Source organism: Neovison vison, chromosome 7 (genome assembly GCF_020171115.1).
Source record: "Neovison vison isolate M4711 chromosome 7, ASM_NN_V1, whole genome shotgun sequence".
In the NCBI taxonomy this organism is placed as follows: domain Eukaryota; kingdom Metazoa; phylum Chordata; class Mammalia; order Carnivora; family Mustelidae; genus Neogale; species Neogale vison.
In genome coordinates, this window is record NC_058097.1 from 140,716,920 (window position 1) to 140,734,306 (window position 17,387).

General features: G+C 39.0%; 1 protein-coding gene across 1 annotated transcript in view; it reads right to left on the minus strand.

Moving 5' to 3' along the window:
- ANKRD42 (ankyrin repeat domain 42) overlaps positions 1-17,387 on the minus strand; it is a 55,940-nt gene that overhangs the window by 3,694 nt on the left and 34,859 nt on the right. The window contains exons 7-10 of the mRNA XM_044258425.1: positions 16,432-16,537; positions 12,883-13,058; positions 3,336-3,462; positions 746-887 (exon numbers count right to left, since the gene is read on the minus strand). Of these exons, the coding sequence (XP_044114360.1) occupies positions 746-887; positions 3,336-3,462; positions 12,883-13,058; positions 16,432-16,537 (551 nt within the window). The remainder of the gene's footprint in view (positions 1-745; positions 888-3,335; positions 3,463-12,882; positions 13,059-16,431; positions 16,538-17,387) is intronic.

Here is a 17,387-nt window from a genome sequence, read left to right on the forward strand (position 1 = left end):
TAGAAAATTATTTTTTCCGGTGCCTGGGTGGCTCAGTCATTAAGCATCTGCCTTCAGCTCAGGTCATGATCCCAGAATCCTGGGATCAAGCCCTACTCAGCCAAAGGCCTGCTTCTCCCTCTCCCACTCCCCCTGCTTGTATTCCCTCTCTCACTATCTCTGTCAAATAAATAAATAAATAAAATATTAACAAAAAATAAAAAGCTTGGGGCATCTGGGTGGCTCAGTGGATTAAAGCCTCTGCCTTCGGCTGAGGTCATAGTCCCGGGGTCCTAGGATCGAGCCCCGCATTGGATCTCTGCTCAGCGGGGAGCCTGCTTCCCTTCCTCTTTCTCTGCCTGCCTCTCTGCCTACTTGTGATCTCTGTCAAATAAATAAAATCTTTTTTAAAAAAAGTATTTTTTCTTTCTATGTCTCAGTAACACTGTACACTTATGAATGAGGATGATGTTCTAACTGGTACCTATATAGATAGATACATATGTATGTGTGTGTACAGATCACATATTATACATAAAGATAAAGCCATGTAGAGAGATATATTCCTTTAGTCTTTACAACACTTTACAAAGTATAAATCATTATCTCCAGTTTAAAAGCACAGCCAAGAGGTGAAATGACTTGTCCAAACTAAAAAAGGTTGTGGCCAAGAACCAAACCCAAAGAGTCCTAATCCAAAGCTTATGCTCTTAGCTACTCTTCTATACTTCTTGAGAGAGAGAAATGTGCTAAGGAGGACACCAACCACCACAAAGTTGGGGACCTGAATCCTTTCCAGTGTCTCCCTGAGCTGATCCACCTCTGCACGACACTCATCCAGCTGACCTTCTAATTTTTCTCTACGAAGCCGTTCGTACTCCAGCTGGTCCTGCAGCTCCTTGATAGTCCTGTCAGAAAAAGAAAAGTTGTTCTCAATCTCCAGTATCAGCTAACAATTAATTTTGGCCATAGTGAAAAGCATCCAGGCATTGCATGTACAGCAAATAAAACGAAATAATTTACTTGACAAGTATGAACGGGGAGTCTACTACGAGCCAATACTGATCTAGACACCAGTGATACAGCAATGAACAAAACAGGCCCAATGTGCCCTCCTGGGGCCTACCTGAGCAGTGGAGGAAGAAAGAGCACAAATGAACAAATATATAGTATGGGGAAGGTGAAAAATGCTAAGGGAGAAAAAAAAGCAAGAAAAAGTGATTGATATCAGATGCTGTCGAGCAGAGGACTAACACTTTGCACACAGTGGCCAGGGAACGCCTTACTGAGAAGGGGTCTTCTGAACAGAGTCCTAAGGGAAATTAGGAGATAAACCAAGCAGACATCCGCGGGGAGAGCATTCCAGACAGCCGGCAGAGCAAGGGTAAAGACCCTAAGGCGGAAGTAGGCCTGGCGAACTGGAAGAAAAGCAGAAGCCAATGTGGCTGCGGTAGTTTAAAGGAAGAGCAATAGGTTGGGAGAGGCCAAAGGGAGCCAGAAAAGCAGGGCCTTAGAAGTCACAGCAAGGACCCAGGCTCTCTGAGCGAACAGGGAAGCCACCAGCGAGTCTGAGCAGAGAATTGGCATGATCTGAGATTTCTTTACTTTTGCTTTTGTAGTTTTTAAATGGTTTGTAAGTTACTATGAGTAAAATACACAAATGTCAACTGAACATGAGTTTTGATTAATGTGTAAAGCCTGTGAACACCACCACGACCAAGATATAGAATATGTCAATTGCCTCAGAAAGGTCCCCCATGCCTCTCCCAGGAAACCTCCATTTGCCATAGGAATCACATTCTGAATATCTATCATGTTAGGTTAGTTTTGCCTATGCTTATAAATGAAATTGTGTACTACATATTTTTGAGTGCCTGGCTTCTTTCAGTCAAAGGTATGTGAGATTTACTGTACCTAAGTATTAACATGATTATTCTGGACACTGTGTTGAGAACAGACTGCAGGGAATGGGGGAGTGGGAATTAGGGGGCAGGGACAGGAAGCTGGGAGACATATCAAGAAGATGTTAAACTAAATCCAGACAAGAGATGATGTGACTTGAACCAGATGGAAGGAAGGTGGCATATACATAGAAGGGTAAATATCAGTAACAAAATATCAGAATAAACAAGCACTGCCTTATTGCTGGAGGGTGGGGGGAAAAGAATTCCCAAGGCAATCTGGGTAGGATGTCAGGTTCCCAGGAGGGCGATCTAAGAGCATTCGGCAGTAGCTCCGGTATGGAAGTGTGTGGGGCTGAGACTGAGAATAGGGAAGAAGAATGCCCACTGTGCAAGCCTAGAATTCAGCAAATAAGAAGGGGAAAATCATTCCCAGGACACCAGTAATACAACAATGCTTTGTTGTATTTTGACTCTGATCCAACTAACAGATAACAACAAAATCAAGAGGATATCCCTCAAACCAATACTTACCCAGTTTTTCTTGACAAATAGACCTAAAAGCAGGAATTTGTACCTAAAGAATATATCTTAAGATGTACTCAACACGAAGTGGAGAACCAATGCTAGAGAAGTAATAAAGCTCACTCAGAAGACACGCTTCAGTCTCAGCTGACGTGAAAGTACATTCTGGCTCAAAGGCAAAGCGATCTTGAAAAAAGAATCTGTTCAAAATCACATCAATAGTATAACCACTTCACAGTGAACTGCTATCGTTAGAATTAAAAGTTCCGAATCACAGTCATCTTAGATAACAGGTTTGGAGTCCAACAGACTCAGGTTCAAATTCTGGCTCCCCCCTCCCACACTTCCAGTCCAACTGGATAGGAATGGTTAGAGGCGGTTGGTTGAAAAGCTCAAAATAGCCATGGCTTCAAAAAAAAAAAGTCTTGGGGCGCCTAGGCAGCTCAACCAGTTGAGCATCTGCCTCTTGATTTCCACTCAGGTCATGAGCTCAGGGTCCTGGGACTGAGCTCCATGTCGGGCCCCGGGCTTAGCAGTTAATCTGCTTATGGTTCTCCCTCTCCCTCTCCCCCTGCTCATGCTCACTCACTCTCTAAAATAAATATATATTTTTTAAAGTTTTAACTCTAGAGTTTCAGTTTTACAAGATGAAGAGAGTTCAGGAGATTGGTTGTACAAAACTGTAGAAGTACTTAACACTACTGAATTGTACACTTAAAAATGGTTAAGAGGATACATTTCATGTTATGTATATTTTACCACAGCTAAAAATAATCTTAATATCTTCTCTGTCTGAGGCCTTAAGAGAAAAACTGGAGAGAACCTTACATTCTTTGCTAAGGATGGGAAAACAAGTTGTTCGTCAACAAACCTTCACACAGCATTTAGAAAGGTAACTAAAACAAACCATTTGGGTTTTGAGGACATTACTTTTCAGACTCAAGTTGGTTTTTCTTCTGCTTTAGATCTTCTTCTGTTATCCCTCCCAGGTGTTTAAAGTTGCTCTCAGCAATTTCCAGCATGTGTCTCAATTCAACAATTTTCTTATAAGCTCTCACTGCAAGACAAATTGAATACAGACCTAGATTAGACTGACAACAGCTCGTGTGCTCACAGGATGCTGGTCCTGAGTATATGCTTCTGCTAGAGACGGTGCTGAGTGCTCTGGGCAGGAGGTGGAAGGAAGGTGGCATATACATAGAAGGGGAAGTATCAGTAACAAAATATCAATAAACAAGCACTGAAAGACCTATGTGGAGGACTCTTTTCCTGCTATTAGAGGATGTATCAAATTGATACAGCTATTAATACTATAAACAGGAAGCTTTAAAGAAGACCGCAGTTTCTTATGGTGCATTAAAAGACCACACATAGTCTACTATATATAAGAGAATCAGAAAAACTGGAATATGGTTGATATATTTAAAATAAGCCAGATCTAACCCAGCCCCAATTTTATGATTAATCACTTGTAATATCTATTTATGTGAGAGAACACTGGGGGAAAGAATTATTGAGAGCTTCTTTTAGCTATTATCCAACTACCAAAACTAGAATTTTTCTATTCTTTGCGGCAATGGCTCTTAACTTGGGATGATTTTCTCCCCCAAAGACATGTCGCAACATCTGGAGACATTTTTGCTTGTCACACTTGGGGGATGGAAAGAATTAGACTAGTGGCATCTAGAGGCTTGGAATGCTACTAAAATCTTAAAACACAAAGAAGACTCCCCCTCAACAAATAAGCATCTGGCCCAAAATATCAATCGTGCAGGAGTTGAGAAACCCTCCTATATGGGACCAGGTTAGCAAGTCACAGCCTCTTCTCCCTAACCCTTAACACTGTGATCTATCTCTCAGTAGGCTATAGAGCTGCAGGTTGCAAACTGCATATATCAGAATTAACTGGGGTACTCTTTAAAAATGTACATTTGTGTCCTGTACCAGACCTACATGTTCAGACATTACTGGTACTTAGTAAAAGTCCCTTAGACAATTTTTGATGTACAGACAGTTTTGGGAACCACTGTAACCACTAACAACCAAGTAGAGGCAATTAAAAAAAAAAGTTACAGAAGAAGAGAGCAAAAGAACTGTGGCTATTTAGCTTATATAATAATTCTTTTAAAAATAATATTAATTCTCGGGGCGCCTGGGTGGCTCAGGTTGAAGGGCGTTGAAGCCTCTGCCTTTGGCTCAGGTCATGATCTCAGGGTCCTGGGATCGAGCCCCATCGGGCTCTCTGCTCAGTGGGGAGCCTGCTTCCTCCTCCCTCTCTCTCTCTCCGCCTGCCTCTCTGCCTACTTGTGATCTCTGTCAAATAAATAAATCTTTAAAAACAATAATAATATTAATTCTCTAATATTTGAAGGCTATGTTGTGAAAGAGCTATTCTACAGAGTCACAAGAGGTAAAAGGTAGGATTAAACAAGATTAGCTCCAGGAAGAGACATTTTAACTCAACAAAGGAAAAACTTTTCAGCAGAAACAGTAAGAGCTATCATGTATTTGTGGACACTATATTAATTTCCTTATACATTTTAATCCTCACAAACACTGTTAGATGAAAATGGGACCCCTGAGAAATAATGAGTATCTTGCCACTGAAGGTGACTAAGTGGATGCTAGATGACATGTGACAGGAATGTTGAGTCAAGAGTCAAACTTCAAATAGAAATAGGGCTCTATGATGCCATAGCCTTAAATATAATTTACTAAAGAATGGTTTGAATTAAGGCACAGTTCCAGGAATTCTGGAATGACAAGAAATCCAGTCTCCTGTAGGTGCTCTGACAAAACCTATTATCCCAAGAAGAGGCCATCTTGTCCTTTGGGTTTTGCTCTGAAATAAAATTAAACTGGGACAAGAAGACAACACGTGATTTCATACCTTCACCATCTGCAGACACCCTAGGCAGCTATCAGTGAACTTCACTGTACAGCAAGGGGCTAAGAATAGAATTTTATCAAACACACCACAATAGGATACTGTTCTAGTCACATCTTTGCTCTTTTCTAAATCATCTTTTCAAAATTTTGTGATTCACTGACAATGATCCCCTTAAAACATCTCTTACTCAAATAATTTCAAAAGTAAACTGAAAGTCTACAAATCAACCATTCATTTTCTGAGGTCCTAAGTCCTTGCTAATTCTCAATAGAATCACCAAAAAGTAACTTAAGCACAAATAAGAAAATAAAAAGTAGATAAATCAAACTTCATCAAAATTTTAAAATTTTGCAAGATTCCAGTCCAAAATGGCGATGAAAGACCCTAAACTCACCTCCTCCACAGACACACTAGATTTACACCTATTTATAGAGCAGTTGCTCCTGAGTAAGAACCGAGGGCTGACTGAACAGCTTCTGCACAAAGATGTTTGTAAGAGACCACATAGAGAGACAGCAAGAGAGACAGAGACACTGTGAAGGGAATCCTCATTCCTGATGTTGTGAACTACAGAGGGAAGGGACTACCTACTGAGGAACAATGAGCAGATTCATCTGCCCAGAGGCACAGAAAAAAAGGCAAAGTTTAAAGGGGCAAGCAGAATTAGAATCCAAACAGTCGTGTCAAACAGACAGCCATAGCCAGCCTGTCCCCTCAGTAACCCTGGGCCCCTAGCCCACACCAGCCCCACCAAGGCAGGCTCCAGGGTGGTGCCCACCAGGACACTCTGGTCCACATTCACTATAGCTCCAGCCACCTCGCCAATGTGACACAGACTCAAAGTGCTCTAGAACATCAAGACCCATACCACGCTGGCTCAGGAAGACTTGCTTGAGAATCCCCAGCATAGTGCAAGGAACCCCTCGGCCTGCATCCACCTCAGCTTCAGCCACTCAACCGAGGAACCCCCTGGGCAAAATACCTTGGGGCATCCTGATTTGCACCCACTTGAGGTCTACCTGTCCTGCCAAGGTGCCCTCAATGCAGAGAGGCCTGAGCCACACTCAGCTGAGCGTCAGCTGTCCAGCCAGCATGCCCTCTGCAACCGGAGCCCCAGGAATACCCTGCCCTGCACCAACCCCTACTCTGCCCATGCCACCAGGGCAGCCCCAGCAGAGTGCTCTAGGACCTCCAGCCAGCCAGCCAAAGTCACCAGACAACACAAGGGACATCCCTACATAAGGCCATTCCTTCAAGTTTAAGAGAAGTAGCTGTTCTGCCTTATTCAAAGAAACAAACATAGAAAGCCAAGCAAAATGAGACGGAAGAGAATGAGTCAAATTAAAGAACAAGAAAAAACTGTAGAAAAAAACTAAAATGAGGACAAATAATCCACCTGATAAATTGTTCAGAATATTGACATAAAGATGCCCATCAGACTGAAGAGTGGATGAACTCGGTGACACCTTTAACAAACAGAGAAAATATAAAGAAGAACCAATCAGAGTTGAAGAATATAATAAACAAGATAAAAAAAAACCACTAGAGAGAATCAACGTTAGAGAACACAGATCAATAATCCGGGAGACAGGGTAAAGAAGAGCACCCAAGGTGAAGAGCAAAAAGGAAAAAGGACTTTAAAAAATGAGCGTCTGCCTTTGGCTCAGGTCATGATCCCAAGGTCCTTGGATCAAGCCCCGCATCCGGCTCTCTGCTCAGCAGGAAGCCTGCTTCTCCATCTCCTACTCCCCCCGCTTATGTTCTCTTGCTGTCTCTTCCAACAAATAAATAAATATTTTTAAAAAATAAATCCTCTTAAAAACAAGCTGTTATTATTTTTCACTGCGCTAGAAAAAATAACCCTAAAACTTGTATGTTAAGTATGTAAGATCCTGAGTAGAATCTTTGTTCTTAAGAAAGAACAAAGCTAGAGGCATCAGAATTCCAGATTTCAAGATATACCACTAAGCTGTAGAAATCAAATCTTGCACAAAAATAGACAATAGAATAAAACAGAAAGCCCAGAAATAAACCATGTCCTTATGGTCATTAATTAATCTACAGGAAAGGAGTAAGAATATACAATGAGGAAAAAGACATTCTCTTCATCAAATGGTTCTGGGAAAACTGGACAGCTATATACAAAAGAATGAAACTGGACCACTTTCTTACACCATACACAAAAATAAATTCAAAATACATTAAGTACCCAAATAAAACCATAAAACTCTTAGAAAGAAACATAGCACAGTAATTTCTTTGACATTGGCCTTAACAACGTATTTATGGACAGGTTTCCTAAGGCAAGGGAAACAAAAGCAAAAATAAACTACTGTAACTACATCAAAATAAAAACCTCTGCACAGTGAAGTAAACCATCAACCAAAACAAAACAACCTAGTGAATAGAAAATACCTGCAATGATAGCATCTGATAAGGAGTTAGTATCTAAAACAAAAAGAACTTATAAAATTCTGCAGTCAGATGCTCTACCACTGGAACTAATAAAATTCTGATTAAAAATCAAATTTCTGATTAAAAATGGGCAGAGAATCTGAATAGACATTCTTGAAAGAAGACAAATAGTTGGATGACAGATAAAGGAAAAGATGCTCAACATCAATAATCACCAAGGAAATGCAAATCAAAACCACAATGAGATATTACCTCATATGAGTCAAAATGGCTAGTATATAAGAGACAAGAATAACAAGTGCTGACAAGGATGTGGGGAAAAGGGAATTCTTGTGCACTGTTGGTGCAAATATAAACTGGTACAACTACTGTAGGGAACAGTACAGAGGTTTCCCAAAACATTAAAAATAGAAATATAGTAACTAAAAGTAGAATCCAGTAAATCCACTACCAGGCATTTACTCAAAAAAAAAAAAAAAGAAAGAAAGAAAGAAAGAAAAAGAAAAAGAAAAAAAAAAGAAAGTAAAGAAAACGCTATCTAAAAGATATCTGCACCCTTATGTTTATTGCAGCCTTATTTACAATAGCCAAGATATGGAAGCAACCAGAATGTCCACTGATGAATGACCAGAGAAGGTATACAGATACAATGGGATATTACTCAACCATAAAAAGGAATAAGGTCTTGCCATTTGTGACAATGTGGATGAACCTAGAGGGTATTATGCTAAATGAAATAAGTCAGAGAAAGGCAAATGCCATGTGATTTCTCTTATTTTTGACTTCTAAAAACCAAAACAAATGGACACACAAACAAAAACAATTTCTTAAATACAGAGAACAAACTGATGGTTCCCAGGTGGGTGGATGGGTGAAATAAATAAGAGGGATTAAGAGGCACAAATATCCAGCTACAAAATAAGTCACAGAGATGAAAAGTACAGCATAGAGAATATAAACAATAATGTTGTAAGAATATTTAATGGAGGCAGGTGGTGACTATGTTCCTCACGGTAAGTAAGCACTGAGTAAGGCATAGAATTGTTGAGTCAATATGTTGTACCCCTGAAACTAATAAAACTCTGTCAATTACACTTCGGTTACAAAAAGTAAAAGCAGAAGCTACAATGAAATAACATTTAACACTCACTAGAAGAGCTTCAATCAATTAGACAAACAGTAACAAATATTGGCAAGGATGTGGAAAAACTGAAACCCCCATGCATCATTGGTGGGAATGCGAAGTGATGCAACCACTTTGGAAAACAGTTTGGAAGTTCCTCAGAATGTTAAACCTATAGTTACCAAATGACTCAGCAGTTCCAACTAAGACCAAGGTATATACCCAAGAGAAATGAAAATACATGTTTACACAAAAAGATGTATATGAATGTTCACATTATTCATAATAGTCAAAATGTGAAAACAACTCAAATGTCTATCAACTGGTGAACTGATGATAAAATTGGTATATCCATACAAGAATACTATTTGGCAATAAAAAGGAATGTTCCACATTACAAGGTATATAAACCTTGAAAACATTGTTTTAAGTGAAAGCCTGTTACAAAACACCACCTATGATACCATTCCATTCATAGGAAATGCCCAGAATTGGTAAATCTATACAAAAAGAAAATGCCTAGTGATGGGATTTGGGAGGAAGTTAAAAGAAAGTAGGGGTAATGGGGAATGGTTACTAATGAACGTGGGGGTTTCTTCTAGGTGTGATGGAAATGTTTAAAAATGTATTATACTGACGGTTATACAAATCTGTGACTATACTAAGAAACTAAGAAACATTAAACTGTGTTAACTTTTATGGGTAAATTGAATGGTGTGTGAATCATATCTTAATATCATATCTTAATAAAGCTACTTAAGGATGCCTGGGTGGCTCAGTCAGTTAAGCATCCAACTCTTGATTTTGGTTCAGGCCACAATCTCAGGGTTGTGAGATCAAGCCCTACATCAGGCCCTGCAATGGGCTGGGAGCCTCCTTAAGATTCTCTCTCCCTCTCCTTCTGCCCCAACATGCCATTCTAAAATTGAGTAAACAAAGCTCTTTAAAATAAAGCTATCTGGAAATACTGAAGGGATCATTAACTCTGAGTCTCACTATAGGGTGAGCTCAGTGGGCTGTCTGTTAGGAGCCTCTGACATCAACATCTTCAGGTGTTCCCTTGGTTGCATTAGCTAGGGAAGAGGCTTTCACCAAACCCTGGAGACTAGTGATCTGCCTGACAACGTTCTGGGAGCTCTCACAAATTTTATTTCTTTGTTCATCTGTTGTGCTTTTTTTTTTTTATATTCCATATACAAATAAAATCATATGGTATTTGTCTTTCTCTGTCTGGCTTATTTCACTTGGCATAATACTCTCCAAGTATATGATGTTGTCCCAAACAAGCTGCAAACAAACAACAAAGAAACAGACTCCTAAATATGGAGAACTTCAGGTTTGGACTCTTGACCTCAGGGTCATGAGTGTAGAGAGTACTTAAATAAACTAAACATCAGACTCTTTATCAAATATTAATATTATACTAAATGCGATTTTCTTGAAACAGAAAACAAAGATATTACCTATTTCACAGGCTTACTGTGAATGATGTATGTTGAAGGATTCTATGAGTATAAAACACTAGGGAAATGTAAATAATGACCACTAGGATTTTGGAAAATATAAGTTCTGACACAAGAGTTCTATGCCTTACCACCAGTAGAAATGTTAGAGGAATTAAAATTTGCTCCCATTACTAGACATCAAATGAGATCCAGTATGTTCAATAATGTAACATAAAATAAGCCACAGTCCTGCTCATTCTTGAATATTCATTTGCATCAAGGGGACAATAACATGTCCCCTTAAAAGACAGAAACACACCCACTTGTACTCACTAATTTGGAGTACTTCAATGTTTAACCCTTTGTTATGGACTTAATGTTTTTGTCTCCTCTAAGTTCATATCCTGAAATCCTAATTTTTAATGGGATAGTATTTGGAGATGGGGTCTTTGGAAGGTAATTAGTTAGATGAGGTCATGAAGGTGGAGCCCTGGTCCAATGGGATTAGTATCCCTATAAGAAGACACACCAAAGTTTGCTTAGTCTCTCCCATGCAAGGACACAGAAAGAAGGTGGCTATCTCCAAGCCAGAAAGAGACCTCACCAGAAACAGACTCTGCCAGACTCTGACCTGGGACCTCCAGTCTCCAAAACTGGAGAGACTGTAGTTGTAAGAAAATAAAGGTCTACAGTTTAAGCCACTCAATCAATGGTATATTGTTATGGCAATCTAAGCACAACAGGACATCATTTAATGATATACGACTGTCCTTCATTGCTAATTATGAAAATTATAACTTTGGTATATATGTCTCCATAATGCAATTCATATGAAAGAAAAAAGAAAAAATATTTTTTACTTAGTTATAAATTTTTATTTCATAATGAAACTACAAGACTATTTTAGGAAATCCCACCAACAAATATGTTACTAATTGTGGGAATTAAAGAGCGGATATCAAGACTTTTAGAGCCTGAAGAAGTAGAAAAAGAACCAGGTCAGTTTAAGAACTTAGCAAATACGGAAGCACTGGCTGGCTCAGTCCGTAAAGTATGTGCATCTTGAGCTTGGGGGTTGTGGGTTTGAGCCTCACATTGGCTGTAGAGATTACTTAAAAAAAAAAAATCTTAAAGAAAAAAAGAATTATGTAAATATGGAAGAATTATCTTTTTGTTCACCAATGTAAACCTAACACCTAGAACAGTGCCTAATGTGTAACAGGTATTCAATAAACCTATGTTGAATAACAGGAGAGAGAAAAAGAATTAATACAGCACGTTTTCAGTCACTTATTTTAATACTATATTGAGCAGGTTCAGAATGTTTTCTGAATTCCAGAAAGCAGGACTTTTTCTGATGCACTGCACTAGTCCCTTAGTCTAGACCTGTGTGCACAGTATATATTGGAATATAAGCTGGGTAAATGGAATGCTTCTTTGTTTTTTTGTGGGGTTTTTTTTTGCCTATCTAAATTCTGGACATCCTTCAGTGTACCTGGGTAGCTCAGTCTGCTAAGTGTCTGCCTTGGATCATAATCTCAGTGCCCGAGAATTGAGCCTTTCACTGGGCTCCCTATTCGGGGGGAGTCCGCTTCCTCTCCCTCTGCTCCTCCCTCTGCTCATACTCTATCACATTCATGTGCTCTCTAATAAATTAAACAATTAATTAATTAATTCTGGCCACCCTTCAAGGATAAGTCCAAATTCCACTTGTGAAAAGCCTCCCCTGCTACTCTACTCTGTTGTGAACAGTGTTTTAAACTACCACCTAGTAGCCCAGGCCAAGAATCTAAGAGTCAGCCTGGATTATTCTCATTCTGTAACACCTCAGATCCAAATCTATGAGCAAATCCTATCAGTCCTATCAGTTCTATCTTTTTTAAGGGTTTTTGTTTTTTTTTGTTTTTTGAGAAACAGAGACACTTGTGTAAGTGCACGGGCCTGGGGCAGGGAGGGCAGAGGGCGAGGGAGAGACAGAATCCCAAGCACACTCACTGCTTAGCACAAAGCCAAGGTGGGGCTTGATCCCACAACCCCAAGATTATACGTACATCACTGTCTGGCACACAGTAGACAATCAATAGATATTTGCTATTATTAATCTGTAAAAATCATTTGCCAACTTACCATGGAAATACTTGAGATGCTTATTTCCCTGTTTCTTATGATCCACTTAAGTAATTTTTCCTCCTATATAACTTTTTCCTCCTTGAGGGACAGAGATCATGTCTTACATTCTGTGTTGAAAAACCCCTAGTACAAGTATTTGTACTAGTCTATTTCCCCCAAAAAATATCAATGTATTTTACTTTGCAGATGCTAAATGTCTTTTTTTTTAAGATTTTATTTATTTATTTGACAGACAGAGGTCACAAGTAGGCAGAGAAGCAGGCAGAGAGAGGGGGGGAAGCAGGCTCCCCGCTGAGCAGAGAGCCCCATGCGGGACTCAATCCCAGGAACCTGAGATCATGACCTGAGCCGAAGGCAGAGGCTTTAACCCACTGAGCCACCCAGGTGCCCATGTCTTTAGAATAATTTCCAGATTTGTGGTAAAAACTGGCTATTGTATTTCTTAATAAATCACAACAGAGTTACCACACTTACTTCTGGCATCTGTCTTATCCGACTCACTGAGACATAAATCATCCTTGGCATCAGTGCTTCCCTCAACACCATGTCTTAAAAAAAACTTTATATCATTTTCATCAATTTCATTCTCATCATCTATGTCATATTTCTGTAGTCCCTCTAGCAGCTTTACAGCTGCTAAATGGGCAAACCTGTAGAAAAGAATCAGTAATTAACAATATTCACAATCCTCTTCAAATTGAAACTGTACTCTCCACTTAATTTAGCGAATTACACTCTGTACATTATGCTACCAATGCCCCAAGTAAAGGAGCAAAACTGCACCTAAAAGTCAGTGACAATTCAACATACATCCAGCTCAAAGAGTTACTGGACACTGAGGACAAACAGTCATGTTAAAGGCTGTTCCATAATTTTTATTGGTGAAAATCCAACTGGGAGAGGAGACCCAATATCAAAAGAACATGTGGGGTGCCCCCAGACAGAGCTGCTCAACTGAATAGAAAGCCCAGAACCACCCTACTTGTTACCTATATTTACTACCTTTTTTGATGGCCAAATTGAGATTTCAGAAATAGTTCTGGTTCCAGTTTTAGGGCTAAATATAGCTCTAGGCCCCTTAATTTTCATCCTTCCTCAACCCCAAAACGTGGCATGGCCTTGAAATTTAATGAAAAAATCGTGACTTTTCCATCTACATTTTCTATTTTCTTTGCTCTTTCCCATATCTCAATGAAGCTTCCAGTAATAGAGCCTTGCTTTTGGAGCTGATGTTGTGATTGCATATAATCTGCCTGGTTTTCTCAGAGTCTTGCTAACTGAAATGTTTAATGTTTTCTCTTATGACATGGAGAACTACTCAAACACAAAATCTCAAATCCCACTTTTTTCACATACCTATACAACCACATGCACACAAATATCCTTACCTTTCACCTTACCTTGCACCAGGTACCACACATAATTAAAGATATGGTAACAAACATCTTAAGAAGTTGTAAGGTTAATAGACTTCATTATCTTTACTACTAAGTTAAAATTAACAGCTATTATTTACTGAGTACCAACTTTATGCCAGATTCATAGTGTTTCTATAACACTATATACACATCTAGCATTTTGGTGCATGAATTACAAAAATTCTAAGATATATAGGGGAACCTCATTGTCTAAACTTTAATTTGCCTTTTCCTAACAAAAATGATTTTGAGCATTTTTTTCATATACATATTTGCCATCTGTATATTTTCCATTGGTGAATGAAAAATATCAAATGCTGGCAAGATAAGAAACAAAAGAAACTCTCATCCACTACTGGTGAGAATGCAGACTGGCATGGTTACTTTCAAAGGCACGATGGCAATTTCTTATAAAGTGAACATACTCCTATCATATGATGAACAATCCTACTCCTAATTATTTACCCAAGTGAAGTGAAAACTGATGTTCACACAAAAAATATTGTACATGAATGTTTAGAGCAGCTTTATGCATAATTACCCAAAATGGATAGAGCAAGGACACGTGGGTGGTTCAGTGGGTTAAGCCACTGCCTTCGGCTCAGGTCATGATCCCAGGGTCCTGGAATCGAGTCCCGCATCGGGCTCCTTGCTCAGCAGGGAGCCTGCCTCTCTCTCCACCTCTGCCTACCCCTCTGCCTGCTTGTGTGCTTTCTCTCTCTCTCTCTTTCTGACAAATAAATAAATAAAATCTTTTTTTTAAAAAAATGGATAGGGGCGCCTGGGTGGCTCAGTGGGTTAAGCCGCTGCCTTCGGCTCAGGTCATGATCTCAGGGTCCTGGGATCGAGTCCCACATCGGGCTCTCTCCTCAGCAGGGAGCCTGCTTCCTCCTCTCTCTCTCTGCCTGCCTCTCTGCCTACTTGCAATCTCTCTCTGTCAAATAAATAAATAAATAAATCTTTTTAAAAATTTAAAAATTTTTTTTAAAATGGATAGAGCAGCTTTATGCATAATTACCAAAAAATGGATATAATCAAGATGTCCTTTGACAGGTTACCACATTATCAAACTATGGAATTCTATAGCCAAGGGAGTACTGCTCAGCTATAAGAAAGAAATGAGCTACAAATACACATGAAAGAACCTCATATGTAATTAACCTGAGCGAAAGAAGGCAGATATATAAGCGTACATACTATATGATTCCATTTATATAAAATTCTAGGAAATACAAACTAATCTATAGTGACAGACAGCAGATCAGTATTTGCTTGGGGAAGGGAAAGTGGGGAGCAGTGGGAAGGAGACAGATTACAAAGGGGGCACAAGGAGACTTTCCCTATTTTGATGGCAGTAATGGTTTCATGGGTAAGTACCTATGTCAGAATTCATCAGTTTGTACTGTACAAAGATGTGTACTTTATCATATACCAATTAAACCTTAATAAAGCTGTTTTCCAAAGTAAAACTAAAGTGGGCCTAAGTAGATAATGATCCTAGGTACGTGGTACCACAAAATCATGCTCCAAGGCCTCAAAGAAATCCCTCAAAATTGTAAGGACAATGAACTCTTAAAAATTGCACAGCAATCAATGCATGATAAACATTGAATGATGAGCATCCTGTTGGGCCTCATTTGCAAATTTTAGCCCACATTCCTACTTTACATTCAAGCAGTTCTGGACCACAAGCAATTACTCAAACACATAAGGTACTATCTTACAACACTTCCTCCTTTAAGGCATCAGCATAAATGTTGCTTCCTCCATAAATAAAAATTTTCATTGACCTCTATATAAATTCTGTTCCCCTTCTGTTCCTTCCTAACTTCCCCAAAGCTTTCAAACAGGAAGACCTGGGCACTTTTTCTCATTGTATCTTATACATAACATTTAATATGTTATAATGATTATAATTAATAATAATTATGTTTATGTACTGAATCTCTTTATAAGATTTTAGACTTGAGGACAAGGACTGTGTTTTTTCATCTTTGTAATCCTAACACTAACCATAGCAATAGGGACATGCTAAGTACATAGGAAGTTGAATGAAAAATAACCGAATGAACAAATGGATGGACTAAATTTTCCTTGAGGACCTGCATAGGAGATGAGCAGGAGATGCTTAATAGCAGGTGCTATATTTAATTCAAATGTAAATATTAAAATTTGTTTCAGAACCTAAGAGGCTCCTTTTGATTATGCCTCTTAATCATACAGTATTTCTAAAGAAATAGGGGCATTTGGGTGACACCATTCTTCATTCTGTACCACAGTTCTAAGCGCCGTCAAATGTTCAGCATTCCTGGACCCGACCTCACTATATATCAGTGATAGTCTCCAGTCATGTGACACTCCTCCATGCATTTCCAAATCCTGCCCCCCACCAGGAAAGGGGACAATACTACTTTCCAGCTGAAAATCATTACTTTAGTGAGAAGAGCTGATTTATCATCAAATGTCAATTCAGCTGGAAAATTGTTACTCTGTCAGCATTTGATGGAGTCCTATAATTCCATTAAATCCTAAGAGCTTTCTGAGTGTAAGAGAGTATACCCAAAACCTTAAAAACAAAAGAAAGAAGTGAAGCAGACAGGGATACCTTTTAGCCACATCACTGGGTTTCTCCCCTGCTTTGTTGGTAATATTACTGTCTGCTCCCATTTTAATTATCCACTGCAAACATTCTATGTGGCCTTGCCCAGCAGCTGTTTAAAAAAAAAAAAGACAAAAACAAAAATACACACAAAAAGTTATTGTTATTAGTAACAGTTGTCTGATTATCTCGGACAGTACCATTAGAGAATATTTTCATAAATACTGATCCTTGTAGTAACCAACAAAAGTTGGGCAGATGTTATTCTCTGTTCATTTATGTATTCATTAGGCAAATACTTAATCAAAAATCTACTGGGCTTACCTCCAATACAGAGGACTTTGCATCCCAATATAAAATTTATATAAAAATTTGAAGAAGATATAAAAGTTGAAGCTCAAAGATGTTATTTATTTAACATCACGCAGCATGCAAGTAATGAATTTGAAACTATAATCTAGGTTTTCCCAGTCTTTATCCAGAGTTCGCCTGCTGCTATCTATAGCTCCTGACGAATCTTGCATCTGACCGAAATATGAGCACAGTCCAGCCACAGGGCTGACTACATGGACTTTGAAAATCTTGGTCATCTTATGTAAACAGATTCTTCTTCTGACTCTCATGACTCAACATTTACAGGCCCCTCATTAATCACCTGAACTGTTTACCACCTTTTTCTAAATCTTGTCCTTAATACAAGCATTCAGGATTAATTTTCACCTCCACAACTCTGTCTATGTGTCCTCCTGCCTAGTGCCCAGCCCTCAGCTATGTGTTCATCTAACTTCTACCCATCCTTCTAGATCCATCTGAAGATTCAGGGAAGCTGGGTGGAAAGATATTAATAAACTTAAAAGATCTGACTTTAGGCCTACTAAACAGTGAGACTGGAGGGCAGGACAGAACTTAGCAAATGGTTGGCACATACAGACCCTCAATAAATGTCTATGAAGTTGAGGCAA